Raw genomic sequence first — 16,636 nt, 5'->3', positions numbered from 1 at the left:
CAAATCAAACCCTAGTCTCTACCGACTTCCTAGAAACTCTTGTACATCTGCAACTACTGGGTAAATAATAAGTTGAAAATTCCACCCAGAAGGCAAGGTGAAAGAACTACACCTATTTGATCCTTTCAGAGATACAGGTGTGCCTACCGAGTAGGGGCTAGGGATTGATTTGATATTCAGGAAGAGATGGCTAAGAGAGGGAGTTCTGAGAAGGTTGGCTTGAATACCTGACGTGTAGCAGAGGGGCCTTGAATGTGGTCAGTGGCTTCCTGGCTCCCTTCGGCCGGCTGTCTCCTTTGTCATTGTCGTCCAGCTTCAGACTGCTCAGGCTCTCTGAGAAATACACCTGAAACAAGGACAACAGTGGCTTTGTGAGACAATGTTCATCAACACACTGATCAAATGATTCTAAGGTGCTTTGTTTGGAGAGGTGTTCTAAAGATAAATTATCTTTATTCATTTCTAAATAAACTATTAAAAGCCTAACTATAGTCCATTTCAAATGATGGGGTGATGTTTTTTTTTTTTTTTTTTTTTAAATAAGGCACTTTTGTATGACAGTTCACTTAATTTCACAATCAATACATCAATCCCCTTAACAATCCCTGACCCTTGTTCACAGTACAGTGAGGCAACAGGAACACTACAAACACATCCTGTGAGAACAAAAAAGTCATCTCTTTCACTTCAACTGTAAACTTTTGCCCAAATCCAACAGACTCCCTCATACACCCACTTACACAATGTCACAAGACTACAGAACAGCTGATAAACACATCGTTTGTGCAATGTTAGCAGAAATTTGGGGAAGGACAGATGAAGTTGTGGTGGGACGAGCGTCATTTGGTTTCCATACCATATTGACCAAGGCCAGTCCCACAGCTTGTGTGAGGCAGATGGGAGATGGGGAGTACAGCAGGAAAGAGGATGTGAGAAGATGGGAGAGCTGATAGAGAGGTGACTGGGGTCTGCCTGTGATGCACGTACAAGCACTAATGAGTCCGATGGAGTGTCTTCTGCTGTGATAAGCAACATGCGCACACACACACACACACACACACACACACACACACACACACACCTCCCCCTTCAGCAGGCTGCTGCGACACACACCACACACCGATGACACAAAGACATCAAGAGACTTTGAGCTGCTTCTGAAATGTTTATTTTTATTCAGTGTTCAAATCAAGTGCAATACAGAATTGAGTAAGATATGAGGAGAATGAGGATTCATGAGCTGCTGTTGAAAGATACATGACCATAATTGACTTGAATAGACTGCTTGGTTGATTAAATAATTACAAAATACAGCATTTCTATTGATTATATACACTGTATGAAATAACTACATAAAAGTAAAACTCAGAAAATTAACTTTTAATTAAACATTAGTAAGACAACACTTTGAGTTTATCATTCTGGTTAGTCAAAACCAGGATCAAAATACTGAGTATTGAGATAAATCTTTGGCACTAGAACTACAAACATGCATGAAGTAACATTAACGAAAAGGTCTTAACATATCAACACACCAAAACAGCCCAATCCTACTGGCTAAAATGTGAAAATCACAACAATTACAAATACATAAACTGGAATGAATAAGGCTGATCTAAGCAGGAGATACAATTTAGAAATCCATAGATCCAGAAATGTTTAAGAAATGTAGAGCGTATGAAACACTAGTTTTGATAATATGATTTGTAGGCAGCTTCCCCAACAGACCATGGAGTGACAGTCTGATCCTTTGGAGAGTATTGACAATAAGGCACAACACAGATTATATTAATTAAGTACTCTCTCGTTGTGTGAAAAGGCATCGATACACAGTGGAAGTGCTTACAATTCCAGTTATAATATGGCATAAGGTAGTTGAGTATACATTGTATCACTTCAGTGTCAGTGCAAATGTGCTAAAAAGAAAGGATTTCATGCTGGTGGTAGTAGAATACTATTTTCTTAGTATTATAAACATGAATACATTCATCATTACAGTACAGTTGATATTAATACAACAGTAATGATAAAATAAAGTATACTTTTGGGTTAAAAGATCAGTACAATTCAATAAGGCATGTTAAGTATACACTTGGCACACATGGTTTACTTTCTCTACAAAGACATTATTGCCTTAATGTTATATTAAGTAAGGTAAAATACTGAAGTTGGATAAAATATCACCATGTTATAATGCTGGTCACAGGAACAGGAATCAAGGGGGCAAATGTTTCTTCTTTTCTGATAGACTATTGTGAGTTATGTATCTGATAGCCTACTTGATTGGCTATGAATCTCTTCAAAATCATCACATTGTGATAAGTGCAACACATTGTGGGGGTCATATTTTAAATGTTTGGTCCAGGTCCATTTTGGGTTCAATCAAAGGCTGAATGTGTCCATGGTGGTGATTAGATGGCGGGGCTGGTACATGAGTAAAACCCTCAGACTGCCCTTTCAGAATGCAGAACCCTCCAGGACCCTCATACAATGCCTTACCAAAACCAGCCCTTGGGTCAAAACAGAGAGAAAGGCAATTAGCTGATCTGGGAAGCTACTGTATCAAGACACTGTTGAGAGCCACAGGTATTCATTCAGTACTAAGACTGGCTTTATGTAGAGAGAGGAGCAGCAGAACATGATCATGACAGTGGAATGTGACCAGACAGACAAGCTGTAAACAATGGGTATCATGATTGGTGTTAGGACCTTAACGGGATACTTCGGGACTTCACCAGAGTCAGATGAACTTGTGGATAACATTTTTATGTCTCTGTGTCCAGTATGAAGGAATTTAGAGGTAGTGTCGTGAGCCAATGCTAACTTAAGAAACTACCTCTAACTTCTTTCATACTAGACACAGAGACATAAAAACGGTATTCACAAGTTCATCTGACTCCGGGGAAGTAGATAAAGGGCCTCATTGTCAAAATCCCGAAGTATCCCTTTAAAGCCAGCAAGCCAAGAGATTAGCCTATAGCCTAGGTAGATCATTAGGGACTGGGTAAATCAGAGGCACCAAAGAATACATTCTGCTCACAGGCAACGTTCCCTTTAAGCTGCACGCGGGCGCGTAGCTCCCCTCAGACTGCCAAGCAGAATAAATATTCCCCCACGCAGAGAAGCACGAGATTGAACTTCACTCACCTTTCTTGAGTTTTCCCCTTTAGTTAACACTATCATGTTTCGCTCTACTGTGATAAAAGTGATCGAGTCAACGCAATATTTGCCACTTTCAAATCAATGTAATAAAACAAAAACAAACTATGCAAGACTTAGTACGCAAAATGAAGTGTGAAAGATAATTTGTTGTAGGCAGAAAGCATTGGAGTAGGATTCTATTGCATTGACAGGCATGACTCAGGCCCGTACTCTACACAGACAGGTGTGCCATAACCAATCAGAGCTGCAGTAGGCCAATATGCAAATAGCCATTGCCATATATGGATCTGTGCCGTTCACTTTGAACTGGACTGTGTATAGGCTACAGTATGAGCGATCTTGAGTAGATGCATTTTTTATTTTTTATCAAAGCGAGGCTGTCATTGTAAATAAGAATTTGTTCTTAACTGACTTACTTAAATAAAAGAGAGTCAAAAGAGAGCTGCATGTAGCCACGTGTGCACATTTGTTCATATTCTTTGCTAGTAAGTTTTTGTAGCTTTTTTTTATGTCTTAAAGGGGCAGTGTTGTACACTGCTCAAAACAATAAAGGGAACACTTAAACAACACAATGTAACTCCAAGTCAATCACACTTCTGTGAAATCAAACTGTCCACTTAGGAAGCAACACTGATTGACAATACATTTCACATGCTGTTGTGCAAATGGAATAGACAACAGGTGGAAATTATAGGCAATTAGCAAGACACCCCCAATAAAGGAGCGGTTCTGCAGGTGGGGACCACAGACCACTTCTCAGTTCCTATGCTTCCTGGCTGATGTTTTGGTCACTTTTGAATGCTGGCGGTGCTTTCACTCTAGTGGTAGCATGAGACAGAGTCTACAACCCACACAAGTGGCTCAGGTAGTGCAGCTCATCCAGGATGGCACATCAATGCGAGCTGTGGCAAGAAGGTTTGCGGTGTCTGTCAGCGTAGTGTCCAGAGCATGGAGGCCCTACCAGGAGACAGGCCAGTACATCAGGAGACGTGGAGGAGGCTGTAGGAGGGCAACAACCCAGCAGCAGGACCGCTACCTCCGCCTTTGTGCAAGGAGGAGCAGGAGGAGCACTGCCAGAGCCCTGCAAAATGACCTCCAGCAGGCCACAAATGTGCATGTGTCTGCTTAAACGGTCAGAAACAGATTCCATGAGGGTGGTATGAGGGCCCAACGTCCACAGGTGGGGGTTGTGCTTACAGCCCAACACCGTGCAGGACGTTTGGCATTTGCCAGAGAACACCAAGATTGGCAAATTCGCCACTGGCGCCCTGTGCTCTTCACAGATGAAAGCAGGTTCACACTGAGCACATGACAGACGTGACAGAGTCTGGAGACGCCGTGGAGAACGTTCTGCTGCCTGCAACATCCTCCAGCATGACCGGTTTGGCGGTGGGTCAGTCATGGTGTGGGGTGGCATTTCTTTGGGGGGCCGCACAGCCCTCCATGTGCTCGCCAGAGGTAGCCTGACTGCCATTAGGTACCGAGATGAGATCCTCAGACCCCTTGTGAGACCATATGCTGGTGCGGTTGGCCCTGGGTTCCTCCTAGTGCAAGACAATGCTAGACCTCATGTGGCTGGAGTGTGTCAGCAGTTCCTGCAAGAGGAAGGCATTGATGCTATGGACTGGCCCGCCCGTTCCCCAGACCTGAATCCAATTGAGCACATCTGGGACATCATGTCTCGCTCCATCCACCAACGCCACGTTGCACCACAGACTGTCCAGGAGTTGGCAGATGCTTTAGTCCAGGTCTGGGAGGAGATCCCTCAGGAGACCATCCGCCACCTCATCAGGAGCATGCCCAGGCGTTGTAGGGAGGTCATACAGGCACGTGGAGGCCACACACACTACTGAGCCTCATTTTGAATTGTTTTAAGGACATTACATCAAAGTTGGATCAGCCTGTAGTGTGGTTTTCCACATTAATTTTGAGTGTGACTCCAAATCCAGACCTCCATGGGTTGATAAATTGGATTTCCATTGATTATTTTTGTGTGATTTTGTTGTCAGCACATTCAACTATGTAAAGAAAAAAGTATTTAATAAGATTATTTCTTTCATTCAGATCTAGGATGTGTTGTTTAAGTGTTCCCTTTATTTTTTTGAGCAGTATATTTTGAGACGGTCTTAAGTAGCCCATAGGCAGTGCGTAGTATAAGTTGTCTGATTCTCTGGAATAATGGTATGGGAATATACAGATATTGTATTTTGTAAAGTGGCTTCTTGCATCAAACAACACATTTTCAGTCACCTCCTCATCTGAAGGACAAGTAGATAAACGGTTTAATGTCAAGACCTAGATGTTTTTTTTCCAAAAGTCTCATTAATGATGGCCTACATTGAACACCACACATTGGCTGCTACTGTAGGTTGAATGATATAACAGCTAATTCCATGTAAACATTTTATGGGATGCATTTTTCTCCATTGTTTTGATGGTAGGCCACTGATAGGCCTACAATAAGATCAAACAGCCAAATTAGGCTACTTGACCACTGTCTGAAACTAACTTAAAGCGGGTACAGCCTCAGTGTTCACAGTAAGCGCGTGCTGGAAGTTGCACATAATTTTCACAATGTTAAGGTTTTCGCTCAGCAGACCTGAAATTTGCATAGTGCTGAAAAAAAGTTAGAGGGAACATTGCTCACGTGTATTGATGGATCATTAACATACATTCATCCACTAAATTGCATAGGTCGACACACAAAACCACACACAAACTTGATCAGGCTTAGATTCTGGTTTGCCAAACTGATTTATCATCATTGACAATGAAGAGGCTTAAGAGGCTCATGTGAGCAGCTTTGTGATGTGTAGCTGACAGGGCAACTCTGGAGCGCAAGTTCGTTTGTGTGTGTGTGTGTGTGTGTGTGTGTGTGTGTGTAAACACCTGTGTGTGAGTGTGTACTGAGTCCCCTGTGAGCTATGACAGTGGTGCAGGTTACCCAGAAGGCTTAAGGGCGCAAGAGGAGTTTGCTTCGACACAGCGCAGTCACACACACCCCCCTTGAGTCTGTCACGGTAGAGACAACACACCCAGCGCAGCGACACTCAGCGCAGCGACACCCAGAGGCCACATTAACACAATCACTTCACTACCATCCAGTTCACATTACACCAAAGAATATTTATTGAAACAGGTAGGCCTACTCATACAGGCTAGTCTTCATATGACAGAAATGTATATATAGGGTGTACCCTACATCCCAGGCTGATATTGATCTATTAGCTACTCACTACAATGTGTTTGTTTTCTGTGTCACAAAGAAGAGGCCAAATATCAACTGTGGATAAATAAATGAAGTCCCCTAGCTAGAGTAAGAGAAAGACAGAGACAGATACATAAATATGTGCTGCATATGCTGACAATGAAGCCCTGACCGTTGCTAGGGTGCAGCAGCCTGACAACAGCAGAGAATGCTAGATGGTGTCTGTGAGGAGGTGTGTTAAAGCCAAGAGCTGCAGGGTCTGTGATTGTGCCTGGCTACACGGGGACCGTCCGGGCCGGTGGGGCTGCCAACTAACCAGCTGAGACCATCACACACACAAATAACAGCCTCTGACAAACCACATCACCCCAAAGTCTGTGTCTCTCTCTCTCTCTCTCTCTCTCTCTCCATCACCCAGCCTCCAACAAGGTTGAGCCAAAATCATTAGTGGCAACACAAAATAAATGAAGTATTCTGGGAAGTGCTTTAAAAACTCCTGTGAAGTTAGGTATGCAGAACGAAGCATGCGGGGGAAAAGCGGACTCTCGCACAGCTAGGAAGAGCTTCTGTGACGGCAGTCAGACTTGACACATTCTCAGTAGCCAGAGAAGTGCTCAGGAGATGAGAGGAGCCGTGGGGTGAGTGAGGGAGACTGAAGAAGGGACTGTGATGTGTTATATGGGTACAGTCAGTGGACAGGAAGGATTAAGCTGCAGCTGGAGACATGGGGAGTCACCTTGACCGAGACAATGAGGAAAAGCGTAACAGCTGCCAAATTAGGACATTACCGCCTCTACAATTCACAGCTCTCTCCACAGAGGAGCCCGATTACATGCTGTAAACTCACACTAAACGTTGAGAAATTAAAGGGTCTGTGAGGAAAATGGCACATCAAAGTGAGGAGGGACTTGACTGAACCTCTAATGTCTTATTTGACTGACAAGTGTGAACGGGGTGTGTTTAATGTTAATTAAGGCTAATGACGAAGAGAAAAGGTCTCTGCTGTTTCTAAGAGAGCCCAATGCAGGGTTAAATCATCAGCAATCAGCTCACTGCAGATACTAACTGTAGTGACTCTACTGTTAATGAGTAATAGCAGCAGCCATCATCAGATTTAACGGTAGGCTACATTAGAAACATGACAACAGACTCATGTACTACTTCTGAAAATCAAGTGGATAAGTAGTAGGCTATTCAAGGCGGAGTATGAGTTTACATGCAGCCACAGCGTGAATATTTCATGCGTTTCTATGCGTTACTGTCTTCCTTACTGTACCTGCATTCAGAGGGAGTTCGGTAAATAAACAAAAGGGGAGGTTTTGTACCTTTTTGGGCTCGATGGCGACCTCGGAGCTGAAGCTCGACTCTAACTCCTTGCTGTCTGATTCGAAGTCCTTGCTCTCGTTGTCGTCCTCGCTGACGATTGGTCCGTTCTCACATATCGGCGTTTGGAAGTCATCGTCAGGAAGGGGAGGATAGCTGTATTTGAAGTGATCCTGGAATGAAGTCAGCAATAGGGTTAATGTTAATACTATCAGTGCCGAGACCCCAGCAAAAATCAGCTTTTCACTTATCTGCACGTCCAGCCCTTATATTTCAGTCTCACAATGAAGTGTTTTACCATTTTCTTTTCAGGAGAACCAGGGCTACAAGTAGAACACAAAACAAGTTGACATAAATAGTTGCTTTCATGAACGTCAATTAAATAAATAAGATCCGCCGAAACCAAAACCTCAAAAGATTAATTTATATGAATGCTTTAAGTACAGATATTGTTTGCTCACTGGGAAATTAATATCCAATTCGTCAGTGACAACTCCACGAATTGGACTCTAAAGATTTAAAAATCCCCAGTCGGGATCCATCCTTCTCACAAAAACCACTCTAGCTCAGCCCGTTAATCACACAGCCGTAGGTACCAACCATTAGTCTGCAGAAGAAATAGATGAATCCAACACAATGTTTAAAAGGGGTTAGAAGTCCAAAATGCACTGGCGTTAAGTGGGACTCATTGGGTTAAGTCAACAATAAATAAATAAATATAAATATTGACTAATCACAGGTTAGTCACATTTTCTCATGACAAGTGAGGGAAGAAATAGAGGCAAAACCTGTCAAATGTTGACATTTGAAAAGGGAATTCATCAGATGATAGTAAGATGAAAATGTATGTAGCCAGGTAGATAGATGGCGTCATTGCCATCTTCAGTGAGTTGAATACTGCGGGTACATACCGTTCCACCCATGTGAGGAGGCAGGTATTCAGGGCCAATAAATGTTTGGATCTCATTTTTAGATGCAAACTTCAGCTTGCTGATGGCTTCTGGACCCAACCATGTCCTCACAATCTTCCATGCAGCTAAAAAAACAAAAACACATGTCTGAACTTGTAATTTGTTGTTTTTGGTTATTGTATTGCTAGATATTACTGCACTGTTGAGGTAGAAATATAAGCATTTCGCTGAACCTGCAAATCTGTGTATGCGATGAAAAAAACGTTTATTTGAACTACGATGATTAGATTAAGTTTCCAATTGCAAATCATTTTAATAACTACATGACTCACCATTCAAGATCCATGGCATGTCGACAATGATCATTTTGGCTGAAATGACAAGACCATAACCGAGGGGTGAAATACACTGAGTATACAAAACATTAGGAACACCTGCTCTTTCCATGACATAGACTGCCCAGGTGAATCCAGGTGAAAGCTATCATCCCATATTGATGTTACTTGTTAAATCCTCTTCAACTCCTTTTTACTTCGAATTAGTCCTTTTGGAAGTTTTTCTTGGTAAGCCACTCTTATGTATGTGTGCCATTCAGAGGGTGAACAAAATATTTAAGTGCCTTTGAACGGGATATGCTGGGTTTTTCCACACTCAACAGTTTCCCCGAGTGTATCAAGAATGGTCCACCACCCAAAGAACATCCAGCAAACTTCACACAACTGTAGGAAGCATTGGAGTCAACATGGGCCAGCATCCCTGTGGAACGCTTTCGACACCTTGTAGAGTCCATGCCTGGACAAATTGACGCTGTTCTGAGGGTAAAAGGGGAGTTGTTGCAACTCAATATTAGGAAGGTGTTCCCAAAGTTCGGTGTACTAATGTAGCATTGGCCCTAACACAGAATCATATGACTGCATTCCATGTACTTTTGTTTCTTATAATATATTTAATAAAACTCATTTTAAAACAGGATGTGGGTCAATAATAGGAACAATTACATATATGTGTCATACAACATTTATCAATCAACCTGTGAATGAACTCCATATTGTTTCAAGTTTTATATACTTACATAGAAACTTTGGATAATACACTTTGAAGCAATTAATTACATACTTCACAAAATCCATGTCCTGAAAAAAATGAAAGAGTATAATTAGGACTCAGAAAGTAGAGTACTATATACAGCCTCAAAGCAGGCTTTGACTAGCAAAGACGTTTTATGGCCTTTCAATTGGGAACCCGTTCGCTCAGCCAGAGACATTTACTGCCTCAAGCTAGCTGTGCAATGACCCAATTCATAACCATTTAAACTTTGTCACAAAGCTGAACAAAGCTGTAGTCAATACTTTCAAACACCTTCCTTCAACTCAATCATATTAAATATATTTCAGGGGAAAATGTGTGATACAAAAGTAGTGTGTGTGCAGTGCCCACTACACCCCATGCAAGACCACAACTACTTTTACTCTTACGCTGCTCAAATTGGATTATTAACTGTAATCCATTCACAGTATTTGCTGAAACGTTGTACAGTCTGGTTGTTTACTTTATGATTGCGTAACCTTGATCTTCATAGAAGCTTGAATAAACTTGCTCTACATACAGTATCAAGCCTTGGCTGAGATAACTACAGACAGCTTCGAAACTCAAATGTTTCCTTTTGTCTGTGCAAACGTGTTCTCTAAACCAGGGTTTCCCAAACTCGGTCCTGGGGCCCCCTCTGGGTAAACGTTTTGGTTTTTGCCCGAGCACTAAACAGGTGATTCAAATAACCAACTCATCATCAAGCTTTGATTATTTGAATCAGCTGTGTAGTGCTAGGGTAAAAAAATAAAATAAAAAAGTGCTCCGGAGGGCAGGACAGAGTGTTGGAAACCCTGCTCTAAACAACCCAATACTATCTGCCCTGAGGCCTCAAAAAAAGACAGGTGGGTTTTTATACAATCTCACAAGACTAACATTATCTAAAATGTTTCACAGTCAGTTTAATGGATTACAACTAAACATGAAATGCCTCCTTCATGATAATTTACTCAGCAGGGCTCTACGCTGACCTTTTTCACAAGGAGCATGTGTGCGCCTAAGAAGAAAAATGCAGACACACACAAAGAAATGTAGGAGCACAAAAAAAAATGTTTGAGATATTAAAGCTAGAATCCTTAATTTTTCTATGTGCACTGGTGGTCCTAAATTAAAATTCCAGGTCGCACAACATATTCAGGTATAATGGTCACACTGTAGACCCCTGTTCAGTCAAAGGTACCATACGTTTTCATTACCATAATGGCCATATTATCATCAGACAACAGAACTACCAATATTCTAGTCAGACCATTAGGAAGAGGAGCCTATCAGCCTGGCTACATCCTATGCCCTACAGAGACTCATTGCCATGCACTAGACCAATGTTTCCCCAACTCTGGTCCTCGAGTACCCCAAACAGTACACAGGTGTGCTTGTCCAGGGTTACAATAAAAATGTGTACTGTTGGGGGCACTTGAGGACCAGGGTTGGGAAACACTGCACTAGGTCAATGGTTACCAACCTTTTTCGGTTACTGTCCCACCTACTGAATGTTGGTCTGCCCAGAGTACCCCTGATTTACCCTCTCATGTGCATTTTACCAGTAGCCCTATGGTCTCATGAGATTTCTCAAGTACCCCCTGTGGATAGGCCAAGTACTGCCAGGGGTCCTAGTATCCCTTGTTGGGAACCACTGCACTAGACTCACTAAGAAAGTTAGAGATAACACTAGCCAGGCCTGTTCCAGCCCACACAGTGCCTATTTCAGCAAACTTCATTAAGACTACTCCCAAAACTGATCTACTAATACACTCATTTCATATTAGGGTTTTGTGAAGTTATTTATTCTCTCTCTAGCTCGTGTATTTAATTAGGGCATTTCTCCAGAAGAGAGTTTGGCCTGTGAAGCGAGCTGGCTGACAGAAAGGAGAGTGCCTGCTGGGAAGCTCCGATGGAGACAAAGTCAGTCTATGAATTAGGCAGTCCGTCGACTTGGAATGACCAAACTAATTTAAAGGTCACTTTCAATGTGCTAAACCATTGAAGAGCATCGATCCCTCCAAGTCCCCGGCTCAAACATCAAGCAAAATTAGAAAGCTCAACAGGACTTCAATGACACTCATAACCACACACAGACAGACGTAGGCTACTTCTTTTTGAAAATGGGGAAAACATGTTTAATTATGAGGACAGAAATTGACCAATAAAGCCCTCCTTAAATCTATGTAGAGTGGATCAACAGTGACATTGGTAGAAATCAGAGCTATTGACGTACTGTAGCCCTGGTTTGATTCTTCAAACATTATCAAATAGCCTAGTGGTTAGAGCGTTGGGCCAGTAACTGAAAGGTTGCTGCATCGAATCCCCAAGCTGACAAGGTAAAAATCTGTCGTTCTGCCCCTGAACAAGGCAGTTAACCCCCTTCCCCCCAGTAGACCGTCATTGTAAATAAGAATTTGTTCTTAACTGACTTGCCTAGTTAAATAAAGGTTAAATTTAAAAATAATAAGGGAAGGTGACAAATACAAGAAAAGACTACAATGTTAATCAAAAAGGTAAGTGTTCACTTACGATATTGCTAATCCCTGAATCGGCCATGTCGAACACAACAGTGAGTGGCATCCCTGGCTCTCTCTTAGCATAGCGCTCCAGCCAGAAGGCAATATACTTCTTCTTGTCCATGCTGGTCTTTGCATCCTTGGTATGGAGCTTGACTTTGAACCAGACTGAAAACACAGACAAAAGTATTGCATTCAATAACCTCAACATGCAGTACCAGTCAAAAGTTTGGACACACCTACTCATTCAAGGGTTTTTCTTTATATTTACTATTTTCTACATCAGATGACCTGGCCTCCACAATCACCCGACCTCAGCCCAATTGAGATGGTTTGGGATGAGTTGGATCGAACAGTGAAGGAAAAGCAGCCAACAAGTGCTCAGCATATGTGGGATCTCCTTCAAGACTGTTGGAAAAGCATTCCAGGTGAAGCTGGTTGAGAGAATGCCAAGAGTGTGCAAAGCTGTCATCAAGGCAAAGGGTGGCTATTTTGAAGAAACTAAAATATAAAATATATTTTAATTTGTTTAACACTTTTTTGGTTACTACATGATCCCGTATGTGTTATTTCATAGTTGCGATGTCTTCACTATTATTCTACAATGTAGAAAATAGCAAAAAATAAAACCTGGAATGAGTAGGTGTGTCCAAACTTTTGACTGGTACTTTATGTCTTAAACATATTACAAAACAATAGCTTACAATTTTTGGTAACCTTTTGTAAGGGGTAATAATTGTTTCTGTGAGTAATTATTAGAGAGAAATCAATTATACATATGGTGCAGTATGAGCATCATTAATCAACATACAGAGCTTGTTGCCTTCCTTGTCGTAGCCGTGGAGGAAGACAGCCCCCGTCTCAAACATCCACTTTGGTATGCTGCTCTCAGTGAGGTCTGAAACAACACAAAACATTATCAGCCAACAATATAAAACAGCATTCAATAAGAATGTTTTATAACAACAACAATTATTGGCCAAAATAATTATCATAAAAACTAAACTATTCCTAACTCCTCGCCACCATACAAGACAGACAAATCTTGTCAACAAGTGACAATAAGGCATTGTCAATATCAGAAGTTAGGCAATTGGAAGAAATAACGTTTGCAAATCTAATTTCTGCATGACACCGATTTAACAAACTGAAGGTTGTCTAGCTCGAAAACCCTGTATTTGTATGAGTAAAATGTAGCAATTTAAAAGTGAAACTAAAGAAAAATTGAGAGGATTGTCTCCAGGCGGAACAGATGGAAATATTACCACACAGCACACAATAAGCCTTTATCTGAGAGAAGGTCAAGAATCTATAACACATCGACAGCTACTGATGAATCATCCCACAGTGTGGTGATACTGATAGGCCCAAATAAAACTGCACTGGATAACTTGCCTGTATTTGTCGTAAGATTCTAGTTTAGCAGGGAATGAGAATGTGTGCTGTTCCTGTTTTCTACACTCAACCCTAAACAAGGCCAAAGTCACATGTTGTAGGGTACAAATACAGCCACAGGCTTCTCAGATTGAGATGAATCACTTGAGTGATTAATTGATGACCGACACTGACACCTTCTTCATTCTCTGAAAACAAGTGCACGTGCAGTGCAGTTTTACGAGAGGTTAAATATGTACCCAGACCGCTCACCATTCAAACCAAATTCTTTCCTCCACAGGAAACTGTCGTCAATCATCTTCAGGGCATCGTCCACAGAGTATAGTCGCCATGTCAGGTATGCCTCCACCAGAGCATCATCCTTTTGTAGCCTGTCCACATCTCTGGAGTCATATTTGTCAGATTCTGTGAGGGAGAAAAGTAAAAAACTTACATCACTGACATGAAACTGAATTCCTACTCCAACGTCTGACCTACAACCACAACACCTACAGCACCTATGAGTTTGTTGCTTATAACCTTTTATGACAAGACCCAACCATAGAGTGAAGACAGCACTTAGCCTCCTATACAAAACAAGGCTGCCTTCAGCTACCTCATTTACTAAAATGCTGACATGTATCTACCAATATAAAGATTGTTTAGGAAACAAGTGTTTTTTGAAAGATGGATTGGTCTCTCAACAATGCTTAACAGGGAACTGAAAGGCATACCGACAACGATGAGACAGCCTATAGGGAGGAGGTCAGAGACCTGACCGTGTGGTGCAAGGACAACAACCTCTCCCTCAACGAGATCAAGACAAAAGAGATGATTGTAGACTACAGGAAAAGGAGGACCGAGCACGCCCCCCTTCTCATCGACGGGGCTGTAGTGGAGCAGGTTGAGAGCTTCAAGTTCCTTTGTGTCCACATCACCAACAAACTAACATGGTCCAAGCACACCAAGACAGTCATGAAGAGGGCACGACAAAACCTATTCCTCCTCAGGAGACTGAAAACATTTGGCATGGGTCCTCAGATCCTCAAAAGGTTTTACAGCTGCACCATCGAGAGCATCCTGACGGGTTGCATCACTGCCTGGTATGGCAACTGCTCGGCCTCCGACCGCAAGGCACTACAGAGGGTAGTGCGTACGGCCCAGTACATCACCGGGGCCAAGCTTCCTGCAATCCAGGACCTCTATACCTGGCGGTGTCAGAGGAAGACCCTAAAAATTGTCAAAGACTCCAGCCACCCTAGTCATAGACTGTTCTCTCTGCTACCACATGGCAAGCGGTACCGGAGCACTACGTTTAGGTCCAAGAGGCTCCTAAATAGCTTCTACCCCCAAGCCATAAGACTCCTGAACAGCTAATCAAATGGCTACCCAGTCTATTTGCATGTCCCCCCTCTGGAACACTGCTGCTACTCTGTTATTATCTATGCATAGTCAATTTAGTGCCCCAGCACATTAACATTGACTCTGTACCGGTAGCCCCTGTATATAGCCCCGCTATTGTTATTTACTGCTGCGCTTTAATTATTTGTTATTCTTATCTCGTACTTTTTTTTTGGGGGGGGGGGGGGGGGTATTTTCTTAAAACTGCATTGTTGGTTAAGGGCTGTTGTATTTGGCGCATGTGACAAATGAAACTTGATTTGTTATAGTATGGCTTTAAAGTCTACACCTCAAGTAGGCTACTCAATATAACTGTATTTTCTATTACAAAAAAAGAGTTTACGTAATAATTATGGTGTTAATACAGACATATGTCATGTCACTGCCAGTAGCCAAACTAATAATCATTACTCATCCATGAATTAATGTATCAGAACAATCTGTCAGACAACTGACTGGTAAAGTAGCTATGATGACAATTTGTTGCGCTAGCTAAGTAAAATAGCTAGATGGATGGAATGAATGAAATCGAACAACCCATGATATCTGGCTTTTAGCTAACAGCTAGCTAGCTGTTACAGTAGCTAATGTTAATTAGCTAGATTATGGGGGTGTTGTTGTAAAATAATATTTTGCTAACTAACGTTAGCCTGTTTGCATGAACTTACCTTGTCCTTGGACGTACTCATTATTGAACTTCTGTCTCGTCTCCTCAATCTTCTTCTCAATGTCCTGTTGTATAAGAAAGATTAGTTAGCCATGTGTAATGAATGCATTACAAATTGCCTAGCAAAATGTACGTATTATTGCAAATTAAACTGGTAAGCTACCTGCTCTGGTTCGAACTTCCCAACTTCCGCCATGTTCAAGTGACTCTGCTGTTCTGGCTAGTGTGGGTACATTGAAGTTGATGAATAAATCTGTTCTAGCGTATGAAACTGTTGCCCTTGTATTGCCATTTTAGCTCTTGGCTAGATCATCAAAGTGATACCTAAAAAATAAGATATCTCAGGTCCATTCAATCAAATGTAAAGAACATTGCATGGATTATTTAAATATTTATCAACGTAAGCATTGATGACAACAATATGTATTGTCTGTTGACGGAGACAATACTGGCTAACCCACAATGCAAAGTTTCTTACTTCATTTGCGTTATGTGCTGCCCCGGATACACGGATGAGCGGCCAATACTGAGCAAAAGTAGTTGCATATCGGATTTAAAGCCTTGTATGATACTTATATGAGCGTATAACTTTTTATAATATCATATTTATAGCTTAATAAAAATGTTAACGTATATGAACCATTTTGGATGAAGCCCATCAAAATAAGTCCACGTCTTCCACGCGTGCGACATAAATCGAACCACCCCGTCTGCTGGCGCGATGTTTTGACTTTTGAGCAGTGATGTTTGATAGATACGTATTCGAGAAACTGTTGCCCAATAACTCTGGTATATAAGTATTCGGCAAACAATTGCCAAATAACCCATTAATCATTTGTATATCTAAATCATGTATGCATGTATGTATTATGTAACGTAGTTAACGTCAGCAGCTGCGTAGTTCAGCCTGGGTTCACGTGCTACTCTGTACAAGGAAACTCGGAAATGTTCGACATGTTAAATGGTTGAACGCGGCACCTGTGTTATTGTTAATTTTCACAGTCTG

General features: G+C 41.8%; 1 protein-coding gene across 4 annotated transcripts in view; it reads right to left on the bottom strand.

Moving 5' to 3' along the window:
- Positions 1-16,366, bottom strand: part of mospd2 (motile sperm domain containing 2) — a 31,082-nt gene extending 14,716 nt beyond the window's left edge. Inside the window, exons 1-11 of one of the 4 annotated variants that reach the window (XM_014173961.3) lie at positions 16,109-16,366; positions 15,794-15,954; positions 15,632-15,695; positions 13,836-13,988; positions 13,000-13,086; positions 12,202-12,356; positions 9,677-9,737; positions 8,937-8,975; positions 8,605-8,729; positions 7,696-7,866; positions 228-346 (exon numbers count right to left, since the gene is read on the bottom strand). In XM_014173961.3, coding sequence (XP_014029436.2) covers positions 228-346; positions 7,696-7,866; positions 8,605-8,729; positions 8,937-8,975; positions 9,677-9,737; positions 12,202-12,356; positions 13,000-13,086; positions 13,836-13,988; positions 15,632-15,695; positions 15,794-15,826 — 1,007 coding nt within the window. In that variant the 5' untranslated portion in view covers positions 15,827-15,954; positions 16,109-16,366. 4 annotated transcript variants of the gene reach the window in all.
- Positions 16,367-16,636: the final 270 nt, after the last annotated feature.

This window comes from Salmo salar, chromosome 25 (genome assembly GCF_965601325.2).
Source record: "Salmo salar chromosome 25, fSalSal1, whole genome shotgun sequence".
NCBI classification, from domain to species: Eukaryota; Metazoa; Chordata; class Actinopteri; order Salmoniformes; family Salmonidae; genus Salmo; species Salmo salar.
Note: the sequence above shows the minus strand (reverse complement) of the source record. Positions and strands in the feature narration are given on the sequence as shown.